At 25.2% G+C, this 14,351-nt stretch overlaps 1 protein-coding gene across 3 annotated transcripts in view; it reads right to left on the bottom strand.

Moving 5' to 3' along the window:
• The window catches only part of LOC109609438 (neuronal PAS domain-containing protein 4), a 56,894-nt gene that overhangs the window by 24,266 nt on the left and 18,277 nt on the right, over positions 1–14,351 (bottom strand). For 2 of the 3 annotated variants that reach the window (XM_049965636.1, XM_049965641.1), the window contains exon 2: positions 2,079–2,260. The exons of the other annotated variant lie outside the window; for it this stretch is intronic. In XM_049965636.1, the coding sequence (XP_049821593.1) occupies positions 2,079–2,260 (182 nt within the window). The remainder of the gene's footprint in view (positions 1–2,078; positions 2,261–14,351) is intronic. 3 annotated transcript variants of the gene reach the window in all.

Here is a 14,351-nt window from a genome sequence, read left to right as displayed (position 1 = left end):
ATCTTCTTTCACAATTAATTCTTCTTTCAATTGACAAATCCAAATTATTAAAGCATTTAAAAGAAGATATAAGATGAAGATTTTATCTGTATTTTAGAATATGAGTAAAACTTACTTTTTTCCTCTAACATATCAAGATTAAGTTAACTTCAGAACATGGAAAATTTTTCTTTCACAATTAATTCCTCTTTCTCATGACAAACCCAAATTATTAATTAAACCATTTCATTTAAAAATTATTTAAGAAGTTAAGATAAAGATTTTATCTGTATTTTAGAATATGAGTATTTTCTTCCTATAATCAATGATTATTATTTTTATGATTAAGTTGATCATAATTACATATTTATTGTAAGAAAATAAATAACGTAAAAGCAGAGGAAATTCATAACAAAATAAAAATATATTAACAACATGGACAAATCTTCTTTCACAATTAATTCTTCTTTCTCCTGACAAACCGAAATTATTAAAACATTTAAAAATTATTCAAGAAGATAAATATTTTATCTGTATTTTAAAATATGAGTAAAACTTATTTTCTTCCTTTAACAAATGATGATTATTATTATAGTTAAGATGATTATAATTATATCTTTATTCTAAAAAAAGAAATAACGTCAAAGAAGACGAAATTCATAATAAAATAAAATTAAACTAACTTCAGAAACGAACAAATCTTCTTCCACAATTAATTCTTCTTTCTCCTGACAAACCCAAATTATTAAACAATTTAAAAATTATTTAAGAAGTTAAGATGAAGATTTTATCTGTATTTTATAATATGAGTTAAACTTAATTTCTTCCTCTAATAAAATATAACATGATTATTATTTAAGTGGTTAAGATGATGGCACCTTTATTGTAATAAAAGAAATAATGTCATAGAAGACCAAATTCGTAATAAAATAAAGTTAAACTAACTTCAGAACATCTTTTACAACATCTCTTTTACAATTTTTTTTTTTTTCATATTTTAGAATATGAGTAAACTTGATTTTCTTCGTCTAAAGAATAATAATCTGATTATTATTTGAATAGTTAAGATAACAATAATTACGCCTTTAATGTTACAAAATAATTAATGTCAAATAAGGCGAATTTAATCTTCTTCTTTCTCTTGATAAACTCAAGAAATTAAGATAATGAAAAAAAATTAAACTAAGCATATGGAAAAAGCTTCATGTCTAATGAATTCTTCTTGTATTGTCAGAGACAAGTCATTAAATTATTAAAGTTGTTATTAAAAGTAATTTAATGAATGATATTTGAAGGACGAATCCTTTTTCCTCGTTCAAACACAAATTATAAAATCATTTAGTTTCATTATTCAGTCCTATTCTTCATCAATTACTAATGGTGACTCAATCGAATAAATCTTCTTTCTTCATGGAAACAAATTTGATCATTTTTTTTTATGAATTTTTCATAAAAATAACATAAAAAAGTGACACAACAAACGCAATAATGTGCGTAGAGTATAAAAATGGTAAAACCCAATCAAAAATTGATTAATTTTGATGTGAGAAATCCAATTTTGGCGTTCTTATAGTTGCGGATGATGAACATTTAATTTGCAGCTGATTCATCTTAAGTTATTGCACACACACAATCCATCACGGACAAAGTGCCTTTACTTTTTGTATTTTCAGTTTTTTTTTTGTATGTTGTACGGTCTATTAATGGTAATTTAGAAACGAGTCTAACGGCTACATGATATGCATATTACGTGTGCTTAAACATTGTAATTAGTATGGTTATCATACCGCAATTATATAAAGTTTACTTTGAATAACTATATATAAATGTATTACACACTTCAGGAATAGCCGATCCACTAAATTTAACATAATGGTGCACTCAAAATTACTATGCGTAATCATTTCAATTATGAAAAGTACTGTAACATTAAAATTCAGGCCAAGTTTTCTTGCGTAGTACTCTTTTTTTTTTGTTCCATGCTTTCAGCCACCGTACAAAATGGATACTAATATTAATTAAGACCGAGAGGAGATGTTACGTTGTTTGCTTCGAAGGACATGTTCCGAAAACATTGTTTTATTATTATTTTCGCTTACCTTGTTGAAAATAGTTGGCTTTCCTAACATAAACACAAACTAATGCCATGAGTTGCAGCTGTGACAGTCTTTGTCTGGTCGAGGGTGGCAACGGCAGTAGCTCCCTCAGATTGGCAATTTCAGCATTAATTAAATCCCGACGTAATTTGCTAGCACCTTTCGTCGATTTGTTCGCGTCGAACCTGCAACAACAAATCGTAGTCGTATTTAAAATTAGAGTATTATATTCGGTTCGGTTATGTTAATCGAGATTAACGTTTTTATTGAACCTAGACCATAATTTAAGTTATCTGCTCCGATCTTTCCATGCCCCTTAATTATTTTTCGGGTTTAGTGGCAAGGCGGACTTCATTAAAAATAGAAAACATTTTAGATATTCATAAAAATTTTATTGTGAGAAATAATGGCGCATAAGGAGACTTATCTGGTTTAATTAATATTTCGTTAATAATCGATGGCGGCATAAATCAGGGAATAATTCATTAGGATTTATATTGGATAATCGATTTTGGTTGCGGACCATTTGTTTCGTTTTAATTAGTCGTTCTATATTGGAAAGTGACCTACAATAGACTAAATATATATTTTTTTTATGACGTGCTATATTGAATTTACAGGGCATTAACTGTAATGATAATTAATTTAAACAATTAGAAACCTATATGTTCACAGCTTTTGTTGGCACCATCATTAATCTTAATTTTTTGAAAACTGACGTGAATGCGGTTTGAATTAATTTTATGTATGTTTAAAGATTAATTACTCTATTAAAAATTTTTCAACGTATTGTCTTGAAGAAACAATAATTTTATCTTATAATAAATAAATTTTGGCTTTATTTTTAATTAAGTTATCTTTTAAACAAATATTTTAATAATTTGTAAGATTTTACTTATTGAAACAGGACACTTCATTAGAAAATTAATTTTGTTTAGTCCGTCTTTGAAAATTTTATTTTATAATTACAGCTGTAGCTTCAAAATGGAAAAAGGATTATAAATAAGTATTGTACTCATTATAAAAAATTTGTTGATATTTAGTGGAAGAAGCAATGTTTCACAGAGTGTTTATCTTGTTCTTATTCCAGTTTTATAATAATTAATAGTTTCAATTAATCGTAACCAACATCAAGATTTAAAAAAGATTACGAAGCTGATGGTTATTTACAATAAAATTAGCTTGTTTTGTTCCAACATTAAGTCCAATTGGCAGATTTATAATTATCAATTCGCTTAAAATTAAATAACTATTATTAAATAAAGATGAAAAATTAATAGCTTCATCAATATTGTTCATTCTTTAAAGAATCGACTGTTTATCTTGTTGTTCATCGAACACTGACTTTATCTGGACTTGGAAATTGGATAAGAATGATTAAAAATTAACATATCAAGATTTAAATAAAATTAGGAATTATTATTGATGAAGAGTTTGTTGATTGATCCACACAGAAATTTGATTTTTCAATAATTATTAATAGTTACAAAATTAACATTAATAAATTTAATATTAAGATATAAAATAGATTATAAAGTCTTCATGGATGAAAAGAGTCAATCGATTGGAAGAATTTCAATAGATTAAGTTTAACTAATTCTTGTCCTTTTTCCAATGGAGATTCTAGTTGTGAACTATTGATGATCAATTACTTCAAAATTGGATCAGAATATCAAGATTTAAATAAGATTAGGAGTCATCATCAAAAAAGTCTTTTTCTAATGGTGTTTTACATGTTCTTTCAACAATGAGCAATAGTTTCAAAGTTCAAATCAAAGTATTATTAATTGAAAAATTAAGAATATCCAAATAATTAAAAACCCTCATTAATATACATTTTCTTCCATTCATTTGAAGAACTAACTGATACAGAATGTATGTGCTAAGATTAAAAAATAATGAATCTTCATTTAAGAAAGGAGTATGTTTTCAATAGAAAATTATGTTTTAAGTAGAAAGTTTAGTTTGTTCTTCCAACATTAATTTAATCTGAGTCTAATAGTCAACGATAGTTTTAAAACTGGATAAGCATTATCAAATGCAATATTATCATTTAAAATACATTGCAAAGTCTATTAGAAAGTCTTTTTCTAATAGTTAATTGTAGAATTCATGTTTTATACAGAAATATATTTTTTCAACAATGACCAATAGTTTTAAAGTTCAAATCAAAGTATTATTAAATAGAACATTAAGAACAAGAAAATAATTAAAAATCTTCACTAATATACATTTTCTTCCATTCATTTGAAGAACTAACTGATACAAAAATTTTAGTTTTTTTCTTTTTATTTTCATAAATGCTGAAAATTAGATAAGCATTATCAAAAGATATGCTAAGTCTTTATTGAAGAAAGGAGTATGTTTTCAATAGAAAATTATGTTTTAAGAGGAAAGTTTAGTTTGTTCTTACAACATCAATTTAATCTGTGAGTTTAATAGTCAACGACAGTTTTAAAACTGGATAAGCATTATCAAATGCAATATATGATTTAAAATACATTGCAAAGTCTATTAGAAAGTCTTTTTCTAATAGTTAATTGTAGAATTCATGTTTTATATGGAAATATGTTCTTTCAACAATGACCAATAATTTCAAAGTTCAAATCAAAGTATTATTAAATGGAACATTAAGAATAAGAAAATAATTAAAAACCATCGTTAATATACATTTTCTTCTATTCATTAGAAGAACTAACTGATACAGAATGTTTAGTTTTTTTCTTTTTATTTTCATAAATGCTGAAAATTAGATAAACATTATCAAAAGATATGCTAAGATTAGAAAATATTGAGTCTTTATTAAAGAAAGAAGTATGTTTTCAATAGAAAATTATGTTTTAAGAAGAAAGTTTAGTTTGTTCTTCCAACATCAATTTAATCTGAGTTTAATAGTCAACGACAGTTTTAAAACTGGTAAAGTATTATCAAATGCAAAATTATGATTTAAAATACATTGCAAAGTCTATTAGAAAGTCTTTTTTCTAATAGTTAATTGTAGAATTCATGTTTTATATGGAAATATGTTCTTTCAACAATGACCAATAGTTTCAAAGTTCAAATCAAAGTATTATTAAATAGAACATTAAGAATAAGAAAATAATTAAAAACCATCGTTAATATACATTTTCTTCTATTCATTTGAAGAACTAACTGATACAGAATGTTTAGTTTTTTTCTTTTTATTTTCATAAATGCTGAAAATTAGATAAACATTATCAAAAGATATGCTAAGATTAAAAAATATTGAGTCTTTATTAAAGAAAGAAGTATGTTTTCAATAGAAAATTATGTTTTAAGAGGAAAGTTTAGTTTGTTCTTCCAACATCAATTTAATCTGAGTTTAATAGTCAACGACAGTTTTAAAACTGGATAAGTATTATCAAATGCAAAATTATGATTTAAAATACATTGCAAAGTCTATTAGAAAGTCTTTTTTCTAATAGTTAATTGCAGAATTCATGTTTTATATGGAAATATGTTCTTTCAACAATGACCAATAGTTTCAAAGTTCAAATCAAAGTATTATTAAATAGAACATTAAGAATAAGAAAATAATTAAAAATCCTCACTAATATACATTTTCTTCCATTCATTTGAAGAACTAACTGATACAAAAAGTTTAGTTTTTTTCTTTTTATTTTCATAAATGCTGAAAAAGATAAACATTATCAAAAGATATGCTAATATTAAAAAATACTGAGTCTTCATTAGAAAACTATATTTTAAGTAGAAAGCTTAAATTTAAATTGTTTTTTCAACATTAATTCTTCAATTCATTGTAAAAACAACACGTTCAAATCAATGAATGGAAAGTTAAGAATAAGAAAATAATTAAAATCCTTTATTAATATACGTTTTCTTCCATTCATTAGAAGAAATAAGTGACAAAAAGTTTAGTTTTTTCCTTTTTCAATATTATTTCTGTTTTTTTTTTTTTTTTTTGTTGATACTAAGAAAGTTTAGCTTGTTCTTTTTCTAATATTGGTGAGTTTATAATTAGCAGTTGCTTTAAAATACATAATTATTAAAAGAAACATCAATTTTTTTTAAAATGTAGTACAAAGCCTTCCATTATTGGAAGTAAGCTTCTAAGTATATTTGGAACGTGACCATGGATTGTTTCTGTAACAAGTTAATTTTAATAAATGACCATATAAAAATCACACTAATAATAGTTATTACTAATGGATTAAAGGATTAGCCCGGCAAAGCATTTTTTTCCCCTCTCGATTAAAGAATGCGAAGTATTTTCATCTAGACAATCTATTATGTAGGTGAACCTCATATGATAAATCGTTTGTAAACCAAGTGATAAGTCTTGTCTGTCATGAAATCCGTCCCTGATTTTGTTGTCGGTATCCATGGGTGTATTTAAAGGATTATAAACAGATTGCTATTGTTAGTTTTCGTGACTCGAGAGGCCGTTAAAGTTAAAGTGTTGTATTTGTAACGGTAGGCTGTGTTTGCCGTAGTATACACGTATCCAATCCTTAATAAATCCACTTGTTAATTACTCGAAACGTGTATCTTAACTTCACATGTTGGTACTTATGTTTTAGCGGGACGTCCTTACCTACATTTTTCAACAAGATGATACAGATACTTGCCTTGTTTTTCTTGCTTCTTACACTTATCTGGCGCAATCATCTTCGCATTTTTTTTTTTTACACCATTTAGTAGGTTGCAACATTTCCCAAGACTATGACGCTCTCGGGAATTAGATTCGGCGACATCGGTTAACGAGGCTCCGGTCCACGGTCGTGGACCAAATTCGGCATGACATTTTTATGACGCGCCAACAAAGAGCCGGCCAGGCCACATCCTCATTTGCACAAAAACCCATCAACGAAAATTGATCTAGATAAGCGGCAATTTAAATCCGCGTACCGTTCGTCTAAATGTCAATCGACGAAAAAAAAAAATGTAAATAAATAAGGAACAACTCGTAACCATAATTTCCATCTAAATGTAAGTTCAGTTAATTGCACATTAAAATGTGGATACTAAATGAAGTGAATTGCAAGTAATAAAGTAATGTGTGAATATGCAAATGAACTAGGTCTGATTTTGTGTAGTGAGACAGGCCTTAGTGCCGCGGGGCATCGAGCCGAGCCTGTATTCGATCTCGGTGAGCCATACCGGAGCCTGGAATTGTATCCGTAGCCGGGTTTTACAGTACCACGTTGCCGTGTTGAGCCAGAAATCTTCACCACATATTTATTCGTAATTGTTTACTTGTTGGTCACGTTATCTTCCATCTAAATCTTTCTATTTGTTTATTATATAATACATAAACAGAATTTGAATGATCTTTTCTCTATGACCAAACCAAAGGCGAAGCATATTTAAAATATGAAGTATTTTAAGTGAATTAATAGTATTTTTAAGATTTTAAACATATTTTTTGTCATTTTATTTTAAAATAAAAAAATTCTTAAAAATTACAAGATTTTATTCATACCAAATCTATTTGAATATAAAATATATGTTTGAACACAAAAGTATATTTAAAATATGAAGTATTTTAAATGAATTAATAGTATTTTTAAGATTTTAAACATATTTTTTGTTATTTTATTTTAAAATAAAAAAATTCTTAAAAAGTAAAAGATTTTATTTATACCAAATCTGTTTAAATTTAAAATATATGTTTGACCACAAAATTATTAAAAAATATAAATACCTAAAACTTATTTATCTACAATAAAATATAAAAAACTATAATTCTTAAATAGATATTGAATTTCCATATTTGTAATAAAGTAAAAAACATGTTTTTCAAAAAGAAATTTAATCAAACATATATACAATAAATACCAGAAATTACATAAATCTTGAAGTAAAAAAGCTATTTGAATGACTGTATCCAAATAAATATAAAATAATTAATTTTTCATAAACATAATTTCTTAAATATTAAGTATTTATTCAATTAAATAAAAAAATAAAAACAATAAAATTTAGAAATTAAAAATTATATTTTTTGAAAAGAAATAATAAATGAATTAGAAAATTATTATATTAAAGATTTACAAACATTTTGTTTTTCTATTTTTAAATATAATTTTTTTATAAAAAAAATTTAGAATTCAAAAATATATTATTTTTTATACACAGATGATAAAAAAAAACTAAAAAATATATTAAAACTTTTTTTAATATATATTTTTTCTATACAGTGTGGTCATAAAAAGTACACCTAAGTAACCCCCATAACAATCTTACTAATAATATTAATTAATATTTAGTAAATATCCAAATAAATAAAACTAATAAAAATTTACAATTTAAAAATATATTATTTTTTTTTATAAATATTTTGTTTTTTTTTGTTTTTTAAATATATATAATATAATTGAGGATATAAAAAGTACCCCCAAGTAACCCCCATAATTATAGTGTGACTTTTTACGGTTTTACTAACAATATTAATGAATATTCATTAAATATCCACCTAAATAAAACTAATAAAACATTATAATTTAAATTTATACATAAAACTGGATAAAAATAATACATTTATAATTTAAAAATATATTATTTTTTGAACAGAAATTATAAAAAAAAAACTAAAAAGTATATTAAAAATATATTAAAAATTAAACATTTTATATTTTTCTATTTTTTATATACGATATTAATGAATATTTATTAAATATCCTGCTAAATAAAACTAATAAAAATGTATAATTTAAAAATATATTATATTTTAAACAAAAATAATAAAAATACTAAAAAACATATTAAAAATTTATAAACAATTTGTTTTTTTCTATTTTTTATATACAATTTTTCTGTACATTGGGATTATAAAAAGTACCCTCAAGTACCCCCCATAATTATGGTGGGACTCTTTACGAATATTAATTAAATATCCAGTTAAATAAAACTAATAAAAATTTTTAATTTAAAAATATATTATTTTTTTAACAGAAATAATAAAAAAAAATAAAAATATATAAAAAAATTATAAATATTTTGTTTTCTTTATGATTTTTAAACATATTTTTCTATAGTTGGGGTTATATAAAGTACCCCCAAATACCCCTCCATAATTATAGTAGGACTTTTTAGAATGTCACTAATAATGTTAATGAATATTTGTTAAATATCCAACTAAATAAAACAAATAAAAATGTATAATTTAAAAATATATTATGTTTTTCAAACAGAAATGATAAAAATACTAAACATTTTGATTTTTTCTATTTTTTATATATAATACATTAGGGTTATAAAAAGTACCCCAAAGTATTCCCCATAATTATAGTGGGAATACTTATTAAATTTTCAACTAAAGAAAACTAATAAAAATTTAGAATCTAAAAATACCATATTTTTTAATTTTAACAAAAATGATAGAAATACTAAAAATTATATCATAATAAAAAAATAAAAAAAAAAAAAAATAAAAAAAGTACCCCCAATTATGATGGGACATTTTACGACCTCACTGTATATTTATTTAGTGTAAAAAATGCTCATTAATTTGTTTATTAATAACAAAAGACAAAATAATATATTTAAAATGAAAATATATGGTATAAAATTTATTTTTGACAAAATAATTGGTCTATTTTCATTCATTCATTTTTGATGAAACATTTATTAACATAATTAATGAATATTTATTAGATATACAATTAAATAAAAATAAAATATATATTAAAAATTTATAAACAAAAAGCTAAAAATAAATATTTTTTAATATTTTGAAATAATGTACAATTCAGTTTTTGAAGATATATTGAAAAAAGTTCAGTGACCATTTATAAGTATTTTCTGTGGGCTCAACTACGTATACATTTAAATTAGTATTTACTAAAATTCCACTAGAAAAATTAGGAAATTTAATTTTCAAAAATTGATTGATATTTAAATAAAAATATTTCAATGAAAAATTCAGTTTTTGAAGATAAATTGAAAAGAGTTCAGTGCCCATTTTTAAGTATTTTCTGTGGGCTCAACTACATATACATTTAAACTAGTATTTACTAAAATTCCACTAGAAAAATTAAGAAATTTAATTTTCAAGAATTGATTGTTACTTAAATAAAAATATTTCATTTAAAAATTCAGTTTTTGAAGATAAATTGAAAAGAGTTCAGTGCCCATTTTTAAGTATTTACTGTGGGCTCAATTACGTGTACTTAAATTAGTATTTACTAAATTTCCACTAGAAAAACTAGTAAATTGAATTTAAAAAAATTGATGATCCAAGAATAAATGCGCAAGCGTAAGTTAGAACGGGCAACAGCGCGTACGTTACTGATGCTGCAGCACATGCTTGCTTGATTGTTAGTTATGCGCCCGTCTTTTTTCCTCCCCCGCTACAGATCCGTAACAGCGCATAGCGCATTGCGCACACTAGGTCACTACACGCGCCCACAGACCAACAATTGTCTACCATTACGTTTTACTATTGCCATTTCTGAGATCCATCCGACATCGTCTAATTGAAACTCACTCTCACATTTTTCCCATTGCCTCCAACGTCCATTAATTATTGTCATCCGAATGGACCATGGGAAATCTGTGATGAATGTTGGACGACTGTTTTGTCAAATGTGACGGTGGGAGGAAATACGTGACGAAGACGTCACTTCCAAACAAGTTCATTTGGATGTTGGCTCAAATTCCCTCGATTATAATTAACGCGATGTTAATGTGTTGGATTAATTTATGCGAGAACAGCGGGTCGTACCGAAATGTACGTGTAAATCTGTCAAATATCTAAGATTTAGGAGCCTGATAAGTAAATCCTGTTAATTAGAAGCATCTAAAGGAACAAGTGTTCTGTCAGATATCATTCACAATAAGTAAATAATGTCTTTTTTTAGATTAACCTTTTGGAACAACTTAGACTAGAAACATCACTTGTTGATGGGCCACGAAATTTTGACAAAGTGCTGATCCAATTCTGAAGAAACAAGGAGAAGCTGCCTGTGTGTTAAGTTTTGAAGGAGTCGACGAACTTTCTCATAACATATAAAATGTAGAAGCTTCGAATTGTTTTTTTATGTAAAAGCACAAAAAAAAATAAAAAGAAATCGAAGCAAATGATGTTTAATTAATCCGGCAACAAAAGAGACTCAATGGAATTCTGGCCCAATAATCCGTGCAGGTTATAAAGATGTTGGACCGTAATTAAAGATCGGTTCATCAAATTTGAAGGATGCATTAGAAGAAACTATTAACATACATTGTACAAGTGTATGAAGAAAAAAAAAAATTCAATGGTCCGAAGCGTCGGTCGGCCAAGATTAATTGATTAAAACGCAAGTTTTTACACACCAGGATCGAAATGAAAAAGTAAATATTCAATAAGTGCTTATCGAAGGACTTAACAAAAGTCCATAATTAATATATACATTAGACAGAAGGCATGTGATGGCTTTATTGGCTGTAACGTCCATTTCAAAAGATTTATTCCAACCGCCTTCATTTTTATACATTTCCACCCAACTATAATGCATTTAATTTAATTAATGATTCTTTCTGATAGTCGTATATTTGAATCATTTGATTCACAAAGGTTCGTAGAACCATTGGCATCTAGATAGGATTAACTCAAGCTATTGAATTCGGTCACGCCTATAATGTTTTATCATTTTACACAAAATGGTATTGTACATTTCGGATTTCGTATCACTCAGATTTATAGTTTCTATGTACGCACTGTGGAGCTGTAAAATAATTTTGATTATATTTAATTTTAATAAATATTTACAAATATCCAATAAATTGATAAAACAAGTTTTGAAGTATTATCTAACATATAACAGTTATTTTTATTTTACTTTCCCCGACAGAAAAATGTATTACAAAAGTGATCGCACAGTGGAGCAAGACGAAAAAAATTGGGTACCAATAAAATAATAATCATAATAATACATCTCAAAAATCCACATCAACAACAAATTAATTAATATTTGTTGTTAGGTTGTTATTAGTGATGGTGATCAATCCCATTAAGAATTGAAGGTAAACGTACGAAACTATGCTAAAAGTAGTGTGTAGGTAATTTCGTTGTGAAGAGTATCTAGATTAAAATTACCTCCTGCTTTCCCATACCGTTGCGATGCTGTGCTGTTCTTGTGTGCTGCTCCACACTCTTCTTCTCTCCGTATTTTGTTCGCGCACAGTAATCTCAATGTTGTGTCTGAGTGAAATAAATAGTTTGGTGTGATTGAAATGGTATGTTGACATTTGAATATGTTTCCTGTCATGTAAAGTAATTAATAAAATACAAAATGAATTGAAATTGAATTTTATTTAATTGGATTTAATGAACCATCAGAAATATATTTCAATGAGGGTTTTATTTATTTTTATTTTGCCCCCTAAACTTGATTAAATATTTTTAAATGGTTTCAAATTAATCATTTTTAATTTTATAATGATTTTATTTTCCTTATTTTTACCCTAAAGTTATCCAGTTTTTTTAAAAAATTAAATATTAAAATATTTACTATAGAAAATGAATTTTAATCTGACTTAAGCCTTAATTTTAATTTGACATACCTAAAAAATTAATGTATATATTGTAATTTTTTCTCAGATCAGTTAAGTCACATTAAATATTTATTTATAACATTTATAATAAATATTTATATTAATATTTATAATATAATAATTAATATAAATATTTAATTTAGGGAAAAAATAAAAGTAAATAAGTTTATGTTCATATTTCTTTTTATTTATTTTTTTCAAATAAAATCTAAATTTAAATAATTATTCTGTGTTAATTTTGAAATTCATCTTTTTATAGGTTTTTATGTTTTGTATTAATTATAATTAATTATTAATAATATCCTTTTATATTAACCCCCCCCCCCACAATGTAATAATATTTATAATATAATATATAATTTAATGATAAAGATACTTTGTAAATAATAAATAATGATTTTGAAACCATCTAAAAATAATTAAGTTCGTCGTTTATGTTTGTTTTTATTTATTTATTTTTTTTATTATTAATTTAAGGGAAAAAATAAAAGTAAATAAAATTCTTATTGAAAGATATTTTTAAAATTTTATGAAGTTTATTGTTTATATTTCATTTTATTTTTATTCTTTCTATTAATTTAGGTGGTAAAACCAAAGTAAATAAAATCCCGATTTTAAAACTAATTTGTGTTAATTTTGTTTAATTTTAACATATTTTCTAAATTTATCTTTTTATAGATTTTTATGTTTTATGTTAATTGGGTTTTCTTGTAATATTATTCATAATTTTCTATAGTTAGTATGATTAATTTAAGAAAATATTTAATATCTAATAAATTTTATAATTTATTTTATAATAATATGAAAATTTATGAATAAATAAATAAATAAAAATTTGTTAAGAAATAACAAAATAAATTTTGGACCACTGTGCGGTGGTTTCCACGGTTATTCTTGGGCCAGAGCTTAGCCGTTGATTTTGTTCCCTCTCTTTGTGGATTGCGGAATGTTATGGGCTCAGACCCAATAGTACTTTCTCTGCTACACAACATTTTAGATCATAAAGCTCAATGATTATTACAAAAATTGGTGTACTTATCGTTAGTTCCCACCGTTTGTATCAATAACCGGACTCTCGGACCTTTCAGCGATTTATTATTCGATGTTTTTACATATTGGTGGCGGTACCGTACTATTCACTTTTCGTTTTTACATTGTCGAACATTAATCATTTGATGGGTTTACGTTTTGAGGATAATTAAAACTGAATTACTTCTTTTTTTTTGTTATTATTTTGTCTTTCACTTAACGAGACGCTAATTAGGTTGTTATTAATTATTTCGTACATCGAGGAGATCGCATGTAACAATTTTGATTAATATTTGATGATCAGTACCCGTCGAAATTTGTGGGAGACTATAGAATACACATTAATCACTGTGTTTATTTACTTTTAACGATCATTTCGTTTTTTAGTACTATTTCAACGTACATAGGTACTTCACAGAATAACGCTGTCGTCCTCTGAATAAACTAAAAATTAATAAAAGGTTGGATACAAATAGTACGTACGTACCATTTAGATGTTAAATGACTCTCCTCTTAAACCATCATCTCTTTTTAGCATCTCTTTCAACTAAATACTAATCATGATGTTATTAATTACTTGGTACTTGTGAGTTAATAATTTTGATTGATATTTGATGGTGCCGACGAAATTCACAGGGGGACATTAATCATATCGTGTGTTAAAATCGACTAGATGGTAATAATTTTGCTCTGGTGTTAATTGATTTACTGGCCTCACTTAAATTATTT

This window comes from Aethina tumida, chromosome 1 (genome assembly GCF_024364675.1).
Source record: "Aethina tumida isolate Nest 87 chromosome 1, icAetTumi1.1, whole genome shotgun sequence".
Lineage (NCBI taxonomy): Eukaryota > Metazoa > Arthropoda > Insecta > Coleoptera > Nitidulidae > Aethina > Aethina tumida.
This window is presented reverse-complemented; position numbering and strand designations above follow the sequence as displayed.